Source organism: Chiloscyllium plagiosum, unplaced genomic scaffold, assembly GCF_037043375.1.
Source record: "Chiloscyllium plagiosum isolate Xiang-an unplaced genomic scaffold, Cpla_swu_hap1 HiC_scaffold_27, whole genome shotgun sequence".
Taxonomy (NCBI): Eukaryota; Metazoa; Chordata; class Chondrichthyes; order Orectolobiformes; family Hemiscylliidae; genus Chiloscyllium; species Chiloscyllium plagiosum.
In genome coordinates this window covers 7,225,624-7,248,501 of record NW_028270165.1, presented here as the reverse complement: position 1 = coordinate 7,248,501, position 22,878 = coordinate 7,225,624, and the positions used below count along the sequence as shown (strand labels likewise).

Here is a 22,878-nt window from a genome sequence, read left to right as displayed (position 1 = left end):
CTTTGGGAAACCATGAAGGACCGGAAGGAGCCTGGTCCTACTGCCAATCAGAGCCCTCCTATTGTCTGAATGCGGATGGTTTTGTCCATGAGCTTCTGAAGCTGTTGCTACACCTCTCTCTGAATGAAGGTTGACCTTTATCCCAGGTTGCAACTTCTTTTCTCTGTTTAACATGTGTGAGTACAGCACTCTCTTTTCTCGCCCCTTTCCCATTTCTTTTCACATCCTTGGGTTCAGCTGTTGGTTTGTAGGAGCTGAGGGAAAAAGAGAGTCAATCGAGGTGAAGGAACAGACTCTGGTAAAGGTTAGTTTAGATCTGTGCCTGTTAATGTTTGACAGGCTTTGTTTCCTGAGCTTGAAACATTTACTTGTCTGGCAAAAAAGGATGGCGTCTTGATCCATGTTGGGGATGGAAATGGATTACGCTGTGGGTGACTTGCTCGTAGTAGTCCAATAAGTATTGGATAAGTAATCATGACACACAAACCTTGAGTTATTGACTGTTTAATTGGGAGCTCACGGGGAGAGCCAAGTCGACCTAATAATCACAAGTCACTCCAACGACAAAGTTGTGTGATTATATAGGTTACAATCATTTCACAATTAGTAATCTGTTAATTGCAGGATATTGAGCAAACTGAGGCACTTTGCCCGGTCACGTAGTATCTGGACAGTTTTGTTTAGAATCTGATAAGTATATAATAGGTCCTTGCAAAGAGAAGGATATTCCCATGCAAGGAAAGAATTTGTTTATCAGGTGGCAGTACAGCTGCAAGGCCGACTGTCTCTGTTGAGCCTGGGAAACACAATCTTAGCCTGGGAAACATAAGCTTTGGCAAGCAGGCACTAAGCTGAGATTGAAAATGGTTTCCAGGTTTTTAATATGTGGCAAAATGGCTGACCAGAATATATTAATTCTCCCACAATTCCTTCCTTCTTTCTTTTCACCAAATCAGGAGGTCAGTTCAGAGGAACCAGCAAAAGAAGGGATGTAGTGGACCCAGTGGGGTTTGTTGGTGATGGAGGTTTAGAGTCACCAAGGTAACTGTCATAGTCCAGGTCACCAGGGTCAGGAGAGAGAGTGTCAGTGAAACCATCCATTGGTGCGGAAATGTCAGAAATGAGAAGCGGCACAAGTTGGGAAGATGTTGGGATATTCGGCATCAGAAGACAGCTGAAATGGGCACAGGACTGTTTCTGGAAAATAATGCTATGTGCTCGCAGAACAAAACCAGCAATGAGAAGCACAAGGCCCTGGAAGAGAGCAGAAGCCCAAAAGCCAAGCCAGCCATCCATGTCCAAAGGTCCCAATGGGGAGTAGTGTTATGGAGGGAGGAGGCTGCCTTGCCAATGTGGGCGGTAATGTTAGTAATGTTGTCACTGGAGTCAGGGATGTAGATACAGCAGTCAGAGCTGATAAGGGCACAAGTGCCTCCTTTCTCGGCTAACAGGGAGTCGAGGGCCATGTGACTTTGGAGAGCAATGGTGTGGACAGTGACCATCCCTGCATTGAGCAGGTCAAAGGCTGAAGATGTGGCATTGGCAATCTCTTCCAGAGTGGTAGCAATTCACTAACCCTCAACCTCAAGGTGGAGGGTAGCATAGGGAGGGGAGAAGATAGAGAAAAGGTGCTGAGAAGTTGTGAGCGCTCTCTTGATTTGTGGTTTGGAATTCTCAAAAGGCAAAGTGTGGGAGTGGTAAAGGAAAGGGACAACATAACCTAAATACCAGCTGCCAGTCCAGGAGGTAGGCAGCCAGGGGTAAGCTGTATGGCCACAAATGAAATCAGTGCCGTTGAAGGGCAACAAATGATTGCATTGGGTTCCAATGCAAAAGGTGGGAAGTGAGGAATTGATGGCGGTCTTGTGGGGAACCCTGAGGTTAAGTATGCTCCTGTCTGCAGTGGGCTGGTAAGCAGTTGAAGTCAGGAGTAGGGAGTGCAGACACTTACTGAAACCAGTCTGCCATCCTGAGGGATGCTTACTCTTGATGCAAATACTCCCTAGAGGTGGAGTCATGGCTGTGAGTTTGGTGAGGAACGGGGAGGGGGGTGTACGGGAGGGGTTGTATTTTTTTTCTCTTCTCTACCCCCACACTACCACCTTACTGCAGGAGTGCTTATATTTCCCCCTGCACCTATGTTGTGTGTGCAGGTGTGCGACACAGTGAAAGACAAGTGCACAAATCTTCATTCAACTTCCACCACCAGGAAGAAAGGAAACACCTGAGTGGCCAGTGACAAGCAGTGCCCTTCTCAGAGGGCAATGCTGCATGATCAAATAGTGAGGGGGAGGGCAGCGATCAAATCAAAATAGAGTTGGAGGGGGAAATAATACACAAAGGTGTTGGTGGGCACCGCGTGCTCCTTCTCCAGAGACACCCCGGCTCTGACATACCCACAGAGGACAGGCAGGCAGTCGGCCCTAATGATCCCCTCCATGGCCTGCTGCCTGGACATGTTTATGGCCAGTTTGGCCAGCCCCAGGAGCAGACCCACGAGGAGGTCCTGTGACCTGTCCTCCCCACTTCGCACCAGGTGCCCGAAGATCACAGGAGAGATAGTATTGAGGCTGGAACCAACCCTTGAATGTATCCATTGTATATCCCACTGATTGCCAGCGGAGGTGGGTATTATCCTCGTCAGAGTTTGGGGTGCTCACCCACTTCGGAAACCAGGGGGATGTGAAAAGTTGTGACAGCAGCAGAATGACCCTGATGCAGCCCCCATTCAGCAGGGTCAGATTCATTAAAAGGTATGGATCTCAGTGGGATCCCTCCCTTGGAGTGGATGGGAATATGGGCACAAACCCAGCAGCTACAGCTGCTGTCCTTTTCTGCATAAAGGTATGTCCTGTAAAGAAAAGTATTACACTGTAATTCCCGTTTACTACAGGTTATCAGGTTATCCATTGTGTCCCAATCAAACATAGTCAGTGAAAGAAAGATAAAAAAGAGTTCAGTAAAAGGCAGAATGATCAGGCTGAGCCATTCATGGATGAAGGCTGAAGATGTGTCTCTGACGGGGTCTTCTGGTGTTCCTCCAGGAGGTGGCGCTCGTTTGCATTGTGTTGTGTGTGTCCATGCGGCCTCCCCTTGGCCCTGACTGCTGACCGGGTAACCCAGCAGGACTAGGAACGGGCCTTTCCATCTCAGCTCCAATATGCCCCAGTCCTAATGCTGAGGCTTGGCATACCCATGAATGTAAACTCTGAAGAGTTTTGGTTAACTGATGCAAATATTTCCCAGTTGTCCAACACTAGACAGTCAGCTGTTTCAGCCATTGGGATGGTTTTGATTCATCTACAAAATACATCTGCTAGTATTAGACAATATCGTTAACAATGTACGCGACATAATTCTATAAAAGCAAGTTGTAGACAAGTAAAAGGCTGACCAGGCAAGGAGGTAGTTAACAACCTCAGGGCATCCCTCTTACAGCATGCATCTTTGTGTACAAATTAAACACGCTTCAGCCCTTTTCCTAGCTTTTTTCTGGAAATCTGGGTGCCACCAAGTTTGTAATAAGTATTACCATTTCCTTCTTGCCCAAGTGTGTACAATAATGCACATAATCAACTGAGGTAAGCAGCAGCAAAGAAGGAACACAAACCAGTCCATCAGGGGTCACCCACATTTCGGTTTGAGTATCAAAGGAGTACCCTATTTGAGGCCATAGTTTGTGCTCTTCAGCAGGAGGCCTCCCCTGTGATTTCAGTCCAATACCCAGGCCTGGCATTCCTATCCCCATATTGTCTCTATCTGGGTTTTGCTGGGGACTCAATGGGACCAGAAGTTTGGGGTGTAAGGCTGCCTGCTTGGCAGCAGCATCTATCTGCTCATTCCTTTGGAAGACTGTATCTATTGCCTCAGCGTGAGCTGAATATCTTGATAGCTGCCAGATTGATGGGATAAAAAGACATTACTATTAGTCTGCCCCTAGGGGGTTAAAAATCCTCTATGTTCCCACAAGTCTCTGTAATCATGGGTCACACCAAAAGCACAGTGAGAGTTGAAGACCTCAACCCCAGGAGGGGGGTGTCTCAGTTCCGCGATCAATCAACTGAACTCGAGGAGTATGGTCTGCTTCAGCAAGGTTTCACACTTTAATTAGTAACGGCCGGGCAAAGATTTGTCCAGCAACACAGTTATTAAAATATTCTGTGTTCCTTGGAAAAATTGCGTGATTAACTTGGAACAAAAAGCAATTTTCATATGTTTCTTAGGAGACAGTACAGCATAAAATTACATAATGGACAACAGGTTAACCCTGGGAAACAATGTTGTTTCACATGCATTATCTCCTCATACTTGTGCTTCAAGGTTAGCTAGGATGGTCAGTAATGTCCTATCTAGCTTAATTAGATCCATACTATGAAGAAGGCATTGTTTGCTTAATCTGTGATTCAGTTAGCTCAGGAATGCAGAAATGCAGCTTTTAGCCATTTTAAACACAGTGTTAATGTGTAGCCTGAAGCCATGTTGTTCTATTACTTTATATTGAGATGCCATTTTGTGTTTAATAAAAGGTCCTGACAACAGCCTAAATCCAGGTATTAGATCCTCATCTAGTGTGGATCTGCTCCGTCACTCAAAAGAAAACTGGATTTGCAATTTAAAGCCATATGTGCTATTCTGTTAAATTAATCCAGTTGAATTTTTTTGTTTAGAAATGTGAAAACCTCGTGAACAGTTCTTCCAGCTGATCACTGGATATTCAAATTTCTCTTCAAAATTAATGATCATAACAAAACTGGGTGTCATTGTGGGATTTTGAATCTGGAAGATGTGCTTGGTAAAGTTTGGAAGAACAATATTTCAAAGTGAATGTTATCGTGTTAAGTACTAAGACTTTCTGGAGATGAAAAATTTGCCCTTGTGTGTTTTGCAACACTTAACCAAGGTCAGTTCTATAGAATACGCAGACGGGTTGATGCGAGAGTTGAGAGCTGGGGCAAACATCAGAAATAATACAGGCAGAAGCACAGCAATTAGGGTTAGAAAGTTAGCCAAAAATATTTAAAAAAAACAGGTTGGAATGTTGTGTCAGCTTTTTTTTTAAAGTTAACAAAGAAAGTGTTGGTTCTGTAGAAAATGAGTCTGGGGATTCAATAACAAAGGATAAAGAGATGGTTAGAGAATTGAAAAGAGCTTGAATCTGTCTTCACTAGAGTGGATAAAAGTAACACTTTAGCTGGAAATCAGGAATTGAAAGGGAAGGAGGAACTGAAGGCAATTACAATTACCAGGGAAGTCGTACTGAGTAAACTGTTGGAACTACGAGTTCTCAAGTCTCAGGTGCCCAAAAGATTTCACCATGGACTCTTAAAGAAAAACTAGCTCGTGAAATAGTTAATGCATTGGTTTTAATTTTCCAAACCTCACTAGTTTCAGGGAAGATTTCTTTAGATTGGATAACTCCTTTCTTCAAAAAGGGAGACTGAGAACAGGAAACTGCAGACCATTTACCTTAACGTATGTAAGATGGAAAATGTTCAAAGCTATGATTAAAGATGTTATGACAGGGCACTTGTATAAGTTCAAGGTAATCAGGCAGGTTGGATGTGTTTTTGTCAATGGGAAATAATGTTTTGAAGAAGGGCCTCTCCCCACTGCAACTGAGCTGATGAATCTCATGTACCGATAGGGAATGGAATCCCTTCCCACATTCCCCACATTTCCACGACTTCTCTGCAGTTCTGGTGTCCTTTTGGCTCCCTGTTTCTGATGAACAATTGAAAATGTGATCACATTCGGGAACTGTGTACAGTCACCCCCGACTGCGAATAGTGTAATGTTTCTTCAGTCTGTGTAACTGGTTACAGCTCCTTTCCACAGACAGCTCACTGGGGCACACTCTCTCCCAACAAGGGGAAAAGACATACAAAAGTTGAGCAGCAGACAAAATGCAAAAGCAATGAAAGTGGGGGTAGGTGAAGACTGGCTGAGGGTACGACCTGGTTGGTCAAGGGGAGGAAGGAAACTGGTTGGTGGAAGGGAGGATTGGAAATGAGGGGTTGGGGCTGGGAAGGTAGTTGGGGATGGGAAGTGAGGTTATTTGAAATTGGAGAACTTAATGTTGAGTCCTCCGAGCCATAGGCTGCACAGGCAGGAGATGAGGTGTTGTTCCTCCAAGTTGTGGTTTGGTGTGGTGTGGCAACGGAGGAGGCCAAAGATGGTCATGTCAGGAATGGAGTGGGAAGGGGAATTAAAATGGATGGTGACTGGGAGGGTCCGGTTGGCCTCTGTGGACCCAGCTGCGATGCTCGGCGAACCGTTCCCCAAGTTTCTGCTCGGTCTCCCCAATGTAGAGAAGACCACCATTGGTAAACACATGGCAAATGCAGTACCACAATGTGAAGTTAGAGCCTTTCTGTGGCAATAAAAGCAGAAAGGAGGTGTGTTGTTTAAATGGTGATGGATTGGGATGTGGAGAAAGTGAGAACTGCAGATGGTGGAGATCAGAGTCAAAGTGTGGTACTGGAAAAGCACAGTAGGTCAGGTAGCATTCAAGGAGTGGCAGAGTTGACATTTTGGGCACGAGCCCTTTATTAGGAATGATGTGTGGACATCCTAAGGGGCCTCAGCGTCCTCCTACATCAGTCACTGCCAGTTGTCAGACAGGTGCAGCAGGCAATCAGCAAGGCAAGTGTTATATTAGCAAGTGGAATTGAGTTCAGAATTGAGAATGTCTCTCTGTAGATAGGGGATCATTGAATATGTTCAAGGCTGAGCTCATCTGATTTTAGAACAACAAAGAAGTGGATGTTTATGGAGGAAGGCAAGAAAATGATTTTAAGATCAGTACAGAACAGTTACAGGGTCATACAGCACAGAAACAGACCCTTCAGCCCAACTAGTCCATGCTGACCATATTCGCAAACTAAACTAGTCCCACCTAGATTGGCCCAATTCCGTCTGAACTTTTCCTATTCATGTACTTATCAAAATGTCTTTTAAATATTGTTACTGTACCTGCATCCATCACTTCCTTTGGACATTTATTCCACACAAACTACTCTGTGTTGAAAAAAAGGTGCCCCTCCTGCCTTTTTGAAATCTTTCTCCTCTCGCCTTCAAATTTGCTGCCTAATCTTGAACCCCCCACCCTAGGGAAACAATACCTGGCAGTCACCTCATCTATCCCCCTCATGATTTTATAAACCGCTGTATGGTCACCTTTCAACCTCCTGTGGTCCATTGAACAAGTCCCAACCTATTCATCTAGATGTCAGCAGAATCACAACCAATCCATTGAATGTTGGTGCAGGTTTGTAAGACCAGGTGGCCTACTCCTGCTTCCAATTCTCTCTCACTGTCCAGGACAGCAAGAGAACATAAGACATCAGAGCAGAAATTTAGGCCATTCAGCCCATCAGGTCTGCTCCATCATTCAATTGTGACTGATAAGTTTCACCACTCTCTGGCTGAAGAAGTTTCTCCTTACCTCTGAAAGGTCTTCCCTTTACTCTAAGGCTGTTCCCACTGGTTCTAGTCCCTCCAACCAATGGAAGCACCTTCCCAACGTCCACTCTGTTCAGGCTGTTCAGTATTCTGTATGTTTCAATTAGACCCTCCCCTGTCCCGAGTATGGGCCTGTTATTCAGCATGAACCAGACCCTTCAGGATGAGGTACAGCAGGGATTAGGATCAGCAAAGTGAGAATAGACGGAGTGTGTGTGGGATGGAGATTTTCAGCATCTAGGGAATAAGAGAGGAAACAAAATTCACTATAAATTAGGATTGACCGGATGGGCTGATGGGCCAATGAGTGACAGAAGGAGTTGAATTTGGAGAAATGTTAGGTTTGCATTTTGGTCAAGTAATCCAGGCAGGACTGACAAAGTTAAGGGAAGTGTTGCAGAACAAAGAGACCTTGGAGTGCAGGTTCATAGTTCCTTGAGAGTGGAGTCACAGGTAGACAGGATAATGAAGAAGGCATTTGGGATGCTTTCTTTTATTGGTCAAAGCATTGAGTAGATGAGTTGGGAGGTCATGTTGCGGCTGTACTGGATATTGTTTAGACCATCTTTGGAATACTGCGTTCAGTTCTGGTCACCCTGCTACAGGAAATGTGTTGTGAAACTTTGAAAAGGATTGGTAAAGATTTGCGAAGTGTTGCCAGAGAAGGAGGGTTTGAGCTACAGGGAGAGTCTGAATAGACCAGGATATATTCTTGGCGCATCGGAGGCTGAGTGGTGACCTAACATATTTATAAGGGGCATGCATAGGGTGAATACCCAAGGTCTTTTCCCCAGGGTATGGGAGTCCAGAACTAAGAGGGGCATAGGTTTAAGGTGAATGGGGAAAGGGAAGTGAGGGGCAACTTCTTCACACAAAGGGTGGTGAATGTATGGAACAAGCTGCCAGAGGAAGTGGTGGAGGCTGGTGCAGTGACATCATTTAAAAGGCACCTGGCTGGGTCCATGAATAGGAAGGGTTTAGAGGGATGTGGGCCAAATGCTGGCAAATGGGACGCGATTAATTTAGGATATCTGGTCAGGTTGGGATGACTGGTCTGTTTCTGTGCTGTAAGACTCTCATCGTCTTCGGTGAAAGCAGAAATGTGGTTGTGAAGACTGGACTTGCAGAGCAGCTTTCAAGGATATTTTGCCCTTAATGGGATCAGAAGAAGTTAAAATGAAATCTTTCATTTGTGACCCAGCAACTGAGTGAGTGAGGACATCTGGGATTTTGTTGGAAAGTGGGAATTGATTGCACTGTTGGGATGAAGCCCTACCGTATTCAGTCATTTCTGCTGGTGGGTGAGACTAGGCCTCAAGGTTAGGGGGAGTAGATTTCGGACAGAGTTGAGGACAAATTGCTTATCCCGGAGAGTAGTGAATCTATGGAATTCTCTGGTCAAGGAAGCAGTAGAGGCAGCTTCATTAAATATATTCAAGACACAGTTGGATGGGTGTTTGCATGGTACGGGAATGAAGGGTAGTTGGGATAATGCAGGGAGGCGGAGCTCAGACAATGGATAGATCAACCATGATCTTAATAAATGGTGGAGCAGGCTGGATGGGCCAAATGACCTACTCCTGCTTCTATTACTATGAAACTATAACCCTGCATTTCCCATGGCTAACCCACCTAACCTGCACATACCTGGACGCTCTGGTCAATTTAGCAGGCCTGGTGAGCGGTGAGGTGATGTGGAAAATGAACATTAGAGAGTGATAGAAAGGAACAAGGAGAGTAAATGTACCAGCGATCAAAACTGGATTTTAAAGATCACAAAAATTGAAACTAAAAACATTGTTTCTCAATGTTTGCTGCATTGTAGCAAAAGTGAATGAATTGACTGCACACATTGAAGGGAATAATTATGACCTGAGACTCCTTACAGAGACATGGCTTCAGGATGGGAAGGATTGGATCCTCAATAGCGAGGGGGTAATCAAATGGGAAGCTAGGTAAAGGTAGAGGGTTGGCCCTGCTAATCCAAACACTAATCATAGGGTAGTCTGGTGTCAGCTCAGGTTTCAGGTCCTGATTTCTCTGTCCTCTGTTGATCTCCCTGTTCCCCCGGAGTATGATGTCAGTCTGTTCTCAGCTCTGCTGAATCTCTGCTGAAGTTTTGACCCCCCTTTTACACCTTCCGGAAGAGTAAAACATTCAGTTTTACCCAACCCACAATCTCCCAGCCTGTCAACTACCCAGACACAGAGTGTAGTCATAGCAGGGAATCAAACAAGAAAAATGAAACAAAATTCAAAATAAATAGGTGCTCGTGTTTAATGTTTGTTCATGAGGAAGTAAACCAGAAATAGGACTCTCCCAGGATTCTTATGGTGCCCTACTTGAGGAATTCTCTCTCCCTTCCATCTAACTATTAGTACCCAGCTAAGATTTACAACAATATTTACATCAACAGAAATAAACCATCTGTTACAAAATAGTTATAGAAATATACAGCACGGAAATAGACTTTTTCTCTCTCTCATGCACAAACGAGTCCATGGGGATGAATTTGTATTTGCAGAATTATATTTGCAAATACATTCTATTTTGCTCAAAAAATGCACAATCTGCAGGCAGTCAATCCATGTAATATTTTGTAAATTCCACTTTGAAAATAGAACCAGTCTGACTAAAGATTAGGATACAGACAGACCCTGACCTCACACCTTTAATGCATTGTGTGAGCGGAGATGTCACCTTTTGTTATAAAACTTTTAAGTTCTCTCGAGAAGGTGCCTTACAAGAAGTTCTGGGATTTGCATATTAATGATACCTGCAACCCATTCTGAAAGATGAAAGCCTTAACAAGCCAGGTTAGTTCAATATATCATTTCAGTGGCAGGACATTGTCATGTTTTTCCATAAATTCTGTGCGTTCTGATCTTATACTCCGCAACCACCTGATGATGGAGCAGTGCTCCGAAAGCAAGTACTTGCAAATAAATCTGTTGGGCTATAACCTGGTGTTATGTGATGTTTAACTTTGTCCAGGTGGACTGACCATGCTAAATTACCCATAGTGCCCAGGGATGTGCAGGTAAAGTGCATTACTCAGGGTTAAATGTAGAGCAATAGGGGAATGGGTGTGGGTGGGTTACCCTTCGGAGGGTCTGTGTGGACTCGTTGGGCCGAGTGGCCTGCTTCCACACTTTGGGGATTCTCTGAAGAGAACGGGTTTGTCCACGGTGGCACAGTGGTTAGCACTGCTGCCTCACAGCGCCAGAGACCCGGGTTCAATTCCCGACTCAGGCGACTGACTGTGTGGAGTTTGCACATTCTCCCCGTGTCTGCGTGGGTTTCCTCCAGGTGCTCCGGTTTCCTCCCACAGTCCAAAGATGTGCAGGTCAGGTGAATTGGCCATGCTAAATTGCCCGTAGTGTTAGGTTAAAGGGGTAAATGTAGGGGTATGGGTGGGTTGCGCTTCGGCGGGTCGGTGTGGACTTGTTGGGCCGAAGGGCCTGTTTCCACACTGTAAGTAATCTAATCTAATCTAATCTAATCAAACTGCACAGTGCAGTGCAGCGCAGGCGCAGCGTCGGGCGGGCCTGAGAGCCGGCCGAAGCAGGCGCAGTGTGGTGTGACCTGTTGTCGACTTCGCTCCGCCCCTTCACACGCTCCCTTGACCCGCTGCGCCCCTTCGCACGCCTCCTTGACACGCCCCGCCCCTTCGCACGCCCCCGTGACTTGCTCCGCCCCCTCGCGCCTTTAACGTCATGACGGGGAAGTGTCCCTGTCAGGTTTGAGTGGAACTCCCTCCCTCTGGGCAGCTCTTCACCCTGAGAGGGATTGCGGGGGGAATCTGTTCACTTGTAGCAACTGGAGTGAATCCAGGGAGGGAGCAGACTCTGCAAACTCAGGTATGTGTCTTAGTTACTCGGGTGAGGTTGGGGGGGAAAGATAGAGATTGGGAAATGGGTGAGATAGATATCGTTTCTGTTTTACTTTATCTTTTCTTTTCTACCCTGGACTGATAGTGGTGACCTTTAAAATCCCTTTTTACAGGGTATTTGAAGATCTGAAGTTGGAAGTTTCAAAATCAACAGATGAAGGGCTTATGCCCAAAACGTCGACTCTCCTGCTCCTCGGATGCTGCCTGACCTGCTGTGCTTTTCCATCACTGCACGTTTCGACTCTGAATCTCCAGCGTCTGAAGTTCTCACTTTGACGTCAATGTCACAGTCACTCAATCCATCGGGACCGCAACAGTTTTCAACTCTGATTCTGTGAGAAGGAGCAAAGCTTTTTGGTTCCTGTTTGAGTACGTTTTCAGCATCAGTGGGACTGGATGATAGACCCTGCCGTTGCAGTGCACTGAGTGGAGCCTGAAACAGTTATACGGCCTGGGAAGAGGAATTCAGGGTGGGGAGGGGCTCCACGTGTTTGTGTGTGGCTGAAGCTTCCACCATGAAGAAACCCGAGGAATCCCGCTCCGTAGAAAAACCATGGAAGTGTGGCGACTGCAGGAAAGACTTCTGTTTCCCATCTGCCCTGGAGATTCATAGGTGCAGTCACACCGGTGAGAGGCTGTTCCCCTGCCCTGAGTGCGGGAAGGGCTTCATCAATTCCTCCCACCTGCTGACACAGCAGCAGGTTTACACTGGGGAGAGGCCATTCACCTGCCCCGTATGTGGGAAGCATTCAGTCAGATGGGCAACTTGCGGAAAAACCAGCGGGTCCACACCAGAGAGAAGCCCTTCAGCTGCCCTGAGTGAGGGAAGAGCTTCACCTGCACATCCCACCTGCAAAGGCACCAGCAAGTTCACGTGCCATCGCAGGGGGATTGAAGGAGCAACGGTTGAGTGCAATTATCAATTGGACTATCAACCCAGTTCCAGGGACTCCCAGGTTTGAATCCCGCCGTGGCAGATGGTGGAATTGGAATTCAGTCAGAAATCTGGAGTTCAGAATCTAATGATGAAACCACTTTCGGGAGGTGGGGGTGGAGAAACCCCCATCTGATTCACTCACGTCCTTTTTTTGGGAAGGAAACTGTCGTTGTGGGAAAGAATTCACTCAGTCGTCCCAGCTGCATCCTTGAGCAGGTCTGGCCCACACATGGCTCCAGACCCACAGCAGTCTGGTTGACTCAACACTCCCACCTCCTGGAGAATGAGTGGGGAGAAAATTACTTGGAAACAGGGTATGGGTTGAAATTGGTGAGTGAGGCAGCACTTCCCACAGGTTAAGGCTGTACCAAGGATCCAATTACAAAGGGACAACTTGGTGGTGACTAATAGTAAAGGAGGGAGTGTGTGCACTTTGAGCTTGAGCTGTTTAAAAAATATAACCTACTTTTTCTACACCTTTTTGCTGAGGGGATCTGAAGCTGTAACTTACCGCTGGGCTCAGACTCTTAATGAAAGACTCTTATTGAGCTCCAGGAGGTTTTTGTTTTAAAGCTGCTTACTTCTTATAGCCTCCTGCACTAAGTTTCCAGTGTAGTGTATCAGACGGAGCAGTGAATGAGAAGCTATTATTGTTAGAAATGGTAATTTTTTTGTGAGTACAGGTACTGCATTATTTCATTAGCATTGTAAAGTTTCCTGGCAGCACCAGGAGGTGTGGGCTGTGTTCACTAGAAACGATGTGGAAGTGCTGGTGTTGGACTGGGGTGGATAAAGTTAAAAATCTTTCAACACCAGGTTATAGTCCAACAGGTTTGTTTGGAAGCACAAGCTTTTCAGAGTGCTGCTCCTTCATTCGGTGGTTGTGGAGAATAAGATCATGATCATAGAATTTATAGTCAAAGCAGTCGAGTGTCATGGAGATGTGATTCATTAAACAATTTTAGATTAAATATTTCATCGTTTAGAATTGGCTTCTGTTCTTTGATATGTTAATCCCAGAATGTAATTTAACTGCAGAGCTTTTCTAACAAGCGTGTCAGTCTGATTCGACATTGGGACCCAGACAGAATTCACACCTATTGTCAGAAAACCTCTGCATTTAAATGACGTTCTGAAAGGGCTGATTTTAAACATTTGAGAATAGCTACAGTGATATATTCAGAAACATAGTTGAAGTCTGAAAGCATGTTCAATTTTTTTTACAAGAGCTGCTGAAATCTTTCTGAAACTTGAACTAAAAAATGTGCAGTGAGGCCACAGCTCAGGACAGGCTGGAAGGGGTGTATGGCTTATTCCTTGTTTTGTGAAATTGGTTCCAACTATGTAAAAATAGTCACAGAGCGGGAAACAAACCCTTCAGTTCATGCCGACCAGATATCCTAAATTAATGTAGTGATGCATTTGCCCCATACCCCATAAATTCTTCTTTTCATATACCCATCCCGATGCCTTTTAAATGTTGTAATTGTACCAGCCATCACCACTTCCTTTGGCAGCTCATTCCATACACACACCACTCTCTGTGTTAAAAGGTTGCCCCTGAGGTCCCTCATAAATCTTTCTGGTCTCACCCTAAATCTATGCCCTCTAGTTCTGAACTCTCCCTACCCTGGGGAAAAGACATACAAAAGTTGAATAGCCATTAAAATGCAAAAAGAATACAATGTTGAACCACAGGGGGAATAAAAAATTGACTTTTGAACTCCTATTGGCATTTGGACACTTAAAATCTGTCAGTAACAGTAGCATCTCCACAGGGAATACTGAGCATGACCTTCGGTGTCAGCAAGCACTGCACGTGCTTGAAAGGGCACGCGACCTTCTTTTGAAGAACCAATAGGATGCCCTGGAGGACCGAAAGGGGGCGGGTCCTCCTGCCAATCAGAGCCGCCGTATTGTCTGAATGCGGAAGTTGGACCTTGAGCTTCTGCTTCTGCTCCTCTCTCTCTCTGAATGAAGATTGAACTTTACTCCCAGACTGCAACATTTTTCCTCCATTCAATATCTGTGAGTATGGCCCTTTTTTCTCGCCCAATGCTTCCATTTCTTTTTCATGCTGGGGTTCAATTGTTGACTTGCAGAAACTGAAAGGAAAGAGCGAATTCAGAGAGGGGATACTTGTGCAATGTTGGTCTGTGTCTCAATTGGCAAACATATGGCAACTGCAGTACCACCGTGTGAAGTTATAGCCTTTGTTGTGATACAAAAAAAATGCCCAAAGGAGGTGCATTATTTAAATGGTGATACATTGGAATGTGGAGAAAGTGAGGACTGCAGATCAGTCGAAAAGTGTGGTGCTGGAAAAGCACAGCAGGTCAGGCAGCATCTGAGGAGCAAGAGAGTTGATGTTTCAGGCACGAGCCCTTCTTCAAGAATGATGTGTGGATGGACAAATGGGTCTCAGCGTCCTTCTACACCAGTCACTGCCAGTTGTCAGACGGGTGCAGCAAGCGATCAGCAAGGCAAGTGGTATATTAGCAAGTGGAATTGAGTTCAGAAGTGGGGATGCCTTCCTGCAGTTAGATTAGATTACTTACAGTGTGGAAACAGGCCCTTCAGCCCAATAAGTCCACACTGACCCGCTGAAGCGCAACCCACCCAGACCCATTCCCCTACATTTACCCCTCACCTAACACTATGGGCAATTTAGCATGGCCAATTCACCTAACCAGCACATTTTTGGATTGTGGGAGGAAACCCACGCAGACACTGGGAGAACGTGCAAACTCCACACAGAGTCACCTGAGGCGGGAATTGAACCCGGGTCTCTGAAGTGGATGGTTATGGGGGAAGGCAAGAAAATGGTTTTAAGACGAGGACAGAACTGTTCAAGTCAGACAGCACAGGAACACGATTAGAGTGGTGCTGGAAAAGCACAGCAGGTCAAGCAGCATCCGAGGAGCAGGAAAATCGACGCTTTGGGCAGGAGCCCCTCCTGCCCGAAATGTTGATTTTCCTGCTCCTTGGATGCTGCCTGACCTGCTGTGCTTTTCCAGCACCACACTAATTGTGGCTCTGATCTCCAGCATCTGCAGTTCTCACTTTCGCCGAGCACAGAAACAGACCCTTCAGCCCAACTAGTCCATGCTGACTATGTTTGCAAACTAAACTAGTCCCACCTGCCTGTGTTTGGCCCGTATCCCTCCAAACCTTTCCTATTCATGTACATCTCCAAATGTATTTTAAATCTTCACCTCACCTATACCCCTCATGATTTTATAAACCTCTGTAAGGTCACCCGTGCTCAAGTGAAAGTAGTCCCAGCCTCTGCACCGCTATGTAGGGAGAACCATATCCATTTATGATCTGTTCAATGCTGGTGCAGGCACGGAAGACCAAATAGTCTACTCCTGCTCCCAATTCTCACTCTGCGTCCAGGACAGCAAGAGACCATCAGACGGAGGAGCAGAAACACAACCTCCCAACTCCTGTACTCCTGGAGGGCAAAAAGACATGGCTTTGGCGACTAGAGTTAAGGAGAATCCAAAGGGTTTTTACAAGTACATTAAGGGCAAAACGGTAACTAGGGGGAGAATAGGGCCCCTCCCTATTCTCCCCCTAGATGAGCAAGGTGGCCTTTCTGTGGATCCGCAGGAGATGGGGGAGATACTAAACAAGTATTTTGCATCAGTGTTTACTGTGGAGAAGGACATGGAAGATATAGAATGTAGTCAAATAGATGGTGACACCTTGAAAAATGTTCATATTACAGAGAATGTGGTGCTGGATGTCTTGAAATGCATAAATCCCCAGGACCTGATCATGTGTTTCCTAGAACTCTGTGGGAAGCGAGGGAAGTTGCTGAGATATTTGTATCATTGATAGTCTTCTGGCACCTCACCTGTGACTGAGGTTGGCTAACGTGGTGCCACTGTTTAAGAAGGGCAGTAAGGACAAGCCAGGGAACTATAGACCTGATGTCTATACATTTGGAAAGGCAAGGACTGATTAGGGATAGTCAACATGGCTTTGCGCATGGGAAATCATGTCTCACAAACTTGATTGAGTTTTTTGAAGAAGTAACAAAGAGGATTGATGAGGATAGAGCAGTGGGCGTGATTTATGTGGACTTCAGTAAGGTGTTCGAGTTTAGATCTCATGGAACACAAGGAGGACTTGCTCAAAGATAGATGGTGGTGGAAGGTAGATTTTCAGACTTGAGGACTGTGACCAGTGGAGTGCCACAAGGATCGGTGCTGGGTTCACTACTTTTCATAATTTATGTAAATTATTTTGATGTGAACATAGGAGGTATAGTTAGTGAGTTTGCAGATGACACCAAATTGGAGGTGTAGTGGACAGCGAGCAAGGTTACCTCAGATTTACAACGGGATCTTGATCAGATGGGCCAATGGCTGAGGAGTGGCAGATGGAGTTCAATTTAGATAAATGTGAGGGGCTGCATTCTGGAAAAGCAAATCCGAGCAGGATTTATAGATTTAATGGTAAGGTCCAGGGGAGTGTTGCTGAACAAAGAGACCTTGGAGTGCAGGTTCATAGCTCCTTTAAAAGTGGAGTTGCAGGTAGATAGGATAGTGAAGAAGGTATCCTTTCCTTTATTGGTCAGAGCATTGAGTACAGGAGTTGGGAGGTCATTTTTCAGCTGTATCACACTTGTGGAATATTGCGTGCAATTCTGGTCTCCTTCCTTTTGGAAGGATGTTGTGAAACATGAAAGGGTTCAGAAAAGATGAACAAGGATGTTGCCAGAGTTGGAGAGTTTGAGTTATAGGGAGAGGCTGAAGAGGATAGAGCTGTCTTCTCTGGAGCATCAGAGGCTAAGGGGTAACTTTGTAGAAGTTTATAAAATCATGGACAGGGTAAATTAGACAAAGTCTTTTCCTGGGGCGGGGGAGTCGAGAACTAGAGGACATTAGTTTAGTGTGAGGGGGCAAAGATGTAAAGTCCCCCACCATAACCACCATATTATTCTTACTGATAACTGAAATCTCCTTACAAATCTGTTTCTCAATTTCCCGCTGCCTCTTGGGAGGGGGGTGATTATCCCTTTCTTATTTCTCAGTTCCACCCAAATAACTTTCCTGGATGTAATCCCAAGAATTTCCTACTTAAATACAGCTGTAATACCAACCCTTATCAAATACCACTCCCCACCTCGCTTGCCCCCTTTTCTATCCTTCCTATAGCATTTGTAGTGTGGAACATTAAGCTGCCAGTCCTGTCCATCCCTGAGCCACGTTTCTGTGATTACTATGATATCCCATGCCCTGACTTCATCTGCATTCCATGTTAGGCCTCTTGCATTGAAGTAAATACAATTTAATTTATCAATCCTAACTTGTTCTCTGCTTTGTCCTTGCCTACCCTGACTGCTTGACTCACTCCTTTTCCCAATTGTACCAGTCTCAGATTGATCTCTTTCCTCACTATTCCCACCTTACTAGTTTAAAGCCTCCTGAGCAGCTCTCGCAAATCTCCCTGTCAGTATATTAGTCCCCTTCCAATTTAGGTGCAATCCGTCCTTCTTGTACAGGTCACTTCTACCCTAGAAGAGATTCCAACAATCCAAAAATGTGAGCCCTTCTCCCCTGCACAAGCTCCTCACTCATACATTCATCTTCTCTATCCTCTTATTCCTACCCTCACTAGCTCATAGCACTGAGAGTAACCCAGATATTACGACCCTCTAGGACCTTCTTATTTAAATTCCTGCCTAATTTTCTTTGACCCTTCAGAATCTCCTCCTTTTCCCTTCCGCTGTCATTGGTTCCAGTGTGTACAATGACCATCTGCTTGTCCCCCTCCCCTTTCAGAACATTCTCCACCCTCTCTGAGACATCCTTGATCCTGGCACCAGGGAGGCAACACATCATTCTGATTATTCGCTGCTGGCTGCAGAAATGTCTCTCTATGATGATGTCCCCTGTCACAATCATAGCTTGGACCCCAGCATACCCCTCATTACATTAGAGCCTGTCTCAGTACCAGAAACTTGGCTGTTCATGCTACATTCCCCAGTCCATTACCCCCTAAATTTTCCAAAACTGCATATTTGTTTGAAACGGGGATAGCCACAGAAGATTTCTGCACTATCTGTTTACCTCTCCTACCTTTCCTGGTGTTACTTCATCTATCTGACTGTATCTGCAGCTTTTCTCCCTTCCTATAACTATCTATCACTCCCCCTAGCTCTTGTAAATTCCTCATTGCCTCGAACTGTCGCTCCAACAGATCCAGTCGATCTGATAGGATTCGTGACCAAGGACAGTAACGTGGAAATTCTCCCTAATCTCCCATTTCCGACAGGAAGGGCATATCACTATACTAAAGGCCATCTTTACTCATCCAAAATCTACACACCCAGAAGATAACAATGTCTTTTTGCTCTTAAAAAGAAGTGCTCCAGGCTAAGTTAGCATTTATCACTTATACTTTTAAAATTTAATCAAGAGACATTTTAATAAAACATTATAATCAAGAAAGAACCCATTCTGCTCACTTCTGAACATTGAATAAAAAAACTAGGTTCGAACCCAAAAGAAACCCAACCTTCAGGGGGCTGGGGCGGGCAAAACTATCGCCCCGCCCCCTATTGTTTCCGAATTCGTGGAGGACTCTGCCAACCGCGCCCCCTGAACAGAAGATGACATCACTCATCAGGTCCCCGCCCCTATACGAGCTGGCGCATGCGCAGTGTAGCTCCCGCAGCGGGACGGCGGCAGTGTTGCTGATGGCGCCAGGGGCCTAAGGGACAAGGACAAAAACCGCTGGGAAAGGCTGAGCAGGTCCAGCAGCGCGTTTCGGCTCCGGGGATCCTTCTTCAGAACACGGACAGGTCTCAGAAACATCCCGGAGGAGGTCGCCAGCCCCGATCGCCAAGACCTGGCACCTGCCCCCGGGGAGAGGAGACAGTGAGACAGGGTAGGATTGGGAACCGCGGGAGGAGGGAGACTGGGGAGTTTATAAACTCCTAGGGGGAGGCCTCAGGACTCCAATAGAAGCCCCGCAGGCCCAGTGTTTACTTCACCGGCGAAGGAGCTCTCGGGTTGCCCGGGCAACCGGCGGCCATCTTTGTGAGCGTCAGGCGGAAGTTGTCTTTGGGCCTGGAGCGCCCGGCGGCCATCTTTGTGAAGGTCGGGCGGAGGTTGTCTTTGGGCCGGCATCGCGGGCGGCCATCGTGGTGAAGGCACCGTCCGCTGTCATTTCCGGGAGAGAATTCCAACTTCGGGGCAGCCTTTGTGTCAACTAGAATTTCCTCATTTCACTCTGGGAGACCTGGCCCTGAGCTTGGTCTGTGTGGCCTTAAAACAGGAAAAGGGAATGGGAGAGACGTCCAGAAAAAAAACACTTAGATGGGCTGTGAATTTGAGGTGAAATAATTAGATTAGATTACCTTGTGGAAACAGGCCCTTCGGCCCAACACGTCCACACCGATCCGCCGAAGCGAAACCCACCCATACCCCTACATTTACCCCTTACCTAACACTACGGGCAATTTAGCATGGCCAATTCACCTGACCTGCACATCTTTGTGACTGTGGGAGGAAACCGGAGCACCCGGAGGAAACCCACGCAGACACGGGGAGAATGTGCAAACTCCACACAGTCAGTCGCCTGAGTCGGGAATTGAACCCGGCTCTGCTAACCACTGTGCCACCGTGCCGCCCATAATGTGATAATCTGTGGCACTGGAACAGAATGTGGGTGCTTCCAAGATGGCAGTGACCAGGAAAGCATTGACGTGTTGATGTTAGTTTCAGTTTGTAGACAAGAGAAAAGGGCGAACACCAGGAGTGGAGGAAAGACATGATGATGGACTTGAACTTCAATGCAGGGGGAGGGATCATGTGTAGGATTCAAATTTAACACATTCAGCGAGTAGATAGGAAAAGTGTTCTGTAGAAAGTCGAACTGTCCCCTAATTTTTAAAAATCTGTGCTCACAGTGATGTCTTTTGTACATTTCTTTTACAGGATGATGCAAGTTTCAGATGGGAAACTCAAGACAAACATCATAGCATGGAAACAGACCCTTCAGTCCAACTCATCCATGCTGACCAGATATCCCAACCTAATCTAAATCCACTTGCCAGCAGCTAGCCCATATCCCTCTGAGCCCTTCCTATTCATATGCCCATCCAGATGCCTTTTACATGTTGCAATTGTACTAGCCTGTACCACTTTCTCTGGCAGCTCATTCCACACACGCACCATCCTTTGAGTGAAAAAGTTGTTCTTTGGGTCTCTTTTATATCTTTCCCCTCTCAGCCTAAGCCTATGCCATTTAGTTCTGGATGTCCCCCACCCCAGGGAAAAGACTTTTGTCTATTTATCCTATCCATGATTATGATTTTATAAATCTCTATAAGGTCAGCCTCCAACGCTTCAGGGAAAACAGCCCCAGCCTATTCAACTTCTCCCTATAGTTCAAATCCTCCAACCCTGGCAACATCCTTGTAAATCTTTTCTGAACCCTTTCAAGTTTCACAACATCCTTCCGATAGGAAGGAGACCAGAATTGCATGCAATATTCCAAAAGTGGCCTAACCAATGTCCTGTACAGCCACAACATGACGTCCTAACTCCATTAATTAATACTCCGACTAATAAAGGAAAGCATACCAAACACCTTCACTGTCCTATCTACCTGTAACATCACTTTCAACGAGCTATGCACCTGCACTCCAAGGTCACTTTGTTCAGCAACACTCCCTGGGACCTTACCATTAAGTGTATAAGTCCTGCTAAGGTCAGCTCAAGATTTGACAATTGGATGACTTGGGCTGGGGTTTGGATCACCAGGTGCTGGGGATTTGTAAACTTTTAATCCCATCAATTTCCCCAACATCATTTCTACACAACTGCTCATTTCCTTCAGTTCTGCCCTGAATGGACCATGTGTTCCCCAACATTTTGGGGATGTTTCTTGTGTCCTCCTTTGTGAGGATCAAAGCAATGTATGTGGTGAATTGGTCTGCCATTTGTTTTTCCACATGAGACCTTTACCTGTTTCTAAGTGTAATTGTTTTCACTAATGCTTTTTTTGCCTCTTCACATACCCCATTTCCCCTTTTCATCAATCCTTTTGTTGAAACCTGAACTGCTCCCAGTCTTCAGATCTGCTGCTTTAGTTTTAGTCAATTTGTATGCCACTTCTTTGGATCCAGTGCTCTCGAAAGAGGCTGAACAGGCTGGGGCTGTTTTCCGCGGAGAATCGGAGGCTGAAGTGTGACCTTATAGAGGTTTATAAAATCATGAAGAGCATGGATAGGGTAAATAGGCAAGGTCTTTTCCCTGGGGTGGGGAAGTCCAGAATGGGTGGGTAATTGGTTCAGGGTGGGGGAGAGGGGCAGGTGTAAAACTGACCAAAAGGGCAATGTATTCACCCAGAGGGTGGTACGTGTAAGGAATTAGCTTCCAGAGGAAGTGGTGGAGGCTGGTACAATTACAATATTTAAAAAGGCATCTGAATGGATATATATGAATAGGAAGGGTTTAAAAGAATATGGGCTAATGCTGGCAAATGGGATTTGATTGGAATATAGACAATAGGTGCAGGAGTAGGCCATTCTGCCCTTCGAGCCTGCACCACCATTCATTATGATCATTGCTGATCATCCTTAATCAGTATCCTGTTCCTGCCTTATCTCCATAACCCTTGATTCCACGGTCATTGAGAGCTCTATCCAACTCTTACTTAAATGAATCCAGAGACTGGACCTCCACTGCCCTCTGGGGCAGAGCATTCCACACAGCCACCACTCTCTTGGTGAAGAAGTTTCTCCTCATCTCTGTCCTAAATGGTCTACCCTGTATTTTTAAGCTGTGTCCTCTGGTTCGGCACTCATCCATCAGCGGAAACATGTTTCCTGCTTCCAGAGTGTCCAATCCTCTAATAATCTTATGTCTCAATCAGATCCCCTCTCGGTCTTCTAAACTCAAGGGTATACAAGCCCAGTCGCTCCAGTCTTTCAGCGTAAGGTACTCCTGACATTCCAGGAATTGACCTCATGAACCTACGCTGCACGCCCTTAATAGCCAGAATGTCTTTTCTCAAATTTGGAGACCAGAACTGCACACACTACTCCAGGTGTGGTCTCACCTGGGCCCTTTTCAGCTGCAGAAGGACCTCTTTGCGTCTATACTCAATCCCTCTTGTTATGAAGGCCAGCATGCTATTAGCCTTCTTCACTACCTGCTGTACCTGCATGCTTACCTTCATTAGCTGGTGTACAAGAACACCCAGATCTCTTTGTATTGTTTGGTACAAGCATGTTGGACCAAAGGGTGTTTCTGTGCTGTATGTCTCTATGACCCTGGCTTTCCAACGATGTTTGCCATGTCTGTATGTTCAGTTTTTCTTTGGTGTCGGTGTTAATGCGTCGATGTCTCATTTTGCTCCCCCCTTCCAGGGTCGTTAACCATTTTGCGTCTGGTTCTTCCTCAAGAAGCTGATTGCAGGTTCACCCTGAATTGGCACTTTTTTTTTGCTTCCCAAAATCAGACCTGCTCACTCTCAGCAGGATCCCAGTGTTGTGAAAGCTATTCACTTCCAGGTGGAATTATCCAAAATGCAGAGAGATGTCAGTCTTGACGTTTTTCAGCCC

At 45.9% G+C, this 22,878-nt stretch overlaps 2 protein-coding genes across 2 annotated transcripts in view; one reads left to right on the top strand and one right to left on the bottom strand.

Annotated features, from left to right (window-relative positions):
- Positions 1-204: 204 nt before the first annotated feature.
- Positions 205-22,878, bottom strand: part of LOC148142977 (uncharacterized) — a 425,985-nt gene continuing 403,311 nt past the window's right edge. Inside the window, exon 3 of the mRNA XM_087973947.1 lies at positions 205-254. Within this exon, the coding sequence (XP_087830073.1) occupies positions 220-254 (35 nt within the window). The 3' untranslated portion in view covers positions 205-219. The remainder of the gene's footprint in view (positions 255-22,878) is intronic.
- LOC148142984 (uncharacterized) overlaps positions 11,268-22,878 on the top strand; it is a 61,016-nt gene continuing 49,405 nt past the window's right edge. The window contains exon 1 of the mRNA XM_087973952.1: positions 11,268-11,321. The gene's annotated coding sequence lies outside the window, so the exon portion shown is untranslated. The remainder of the gene's footprint in view (positions 11,322-22,878) is intronic.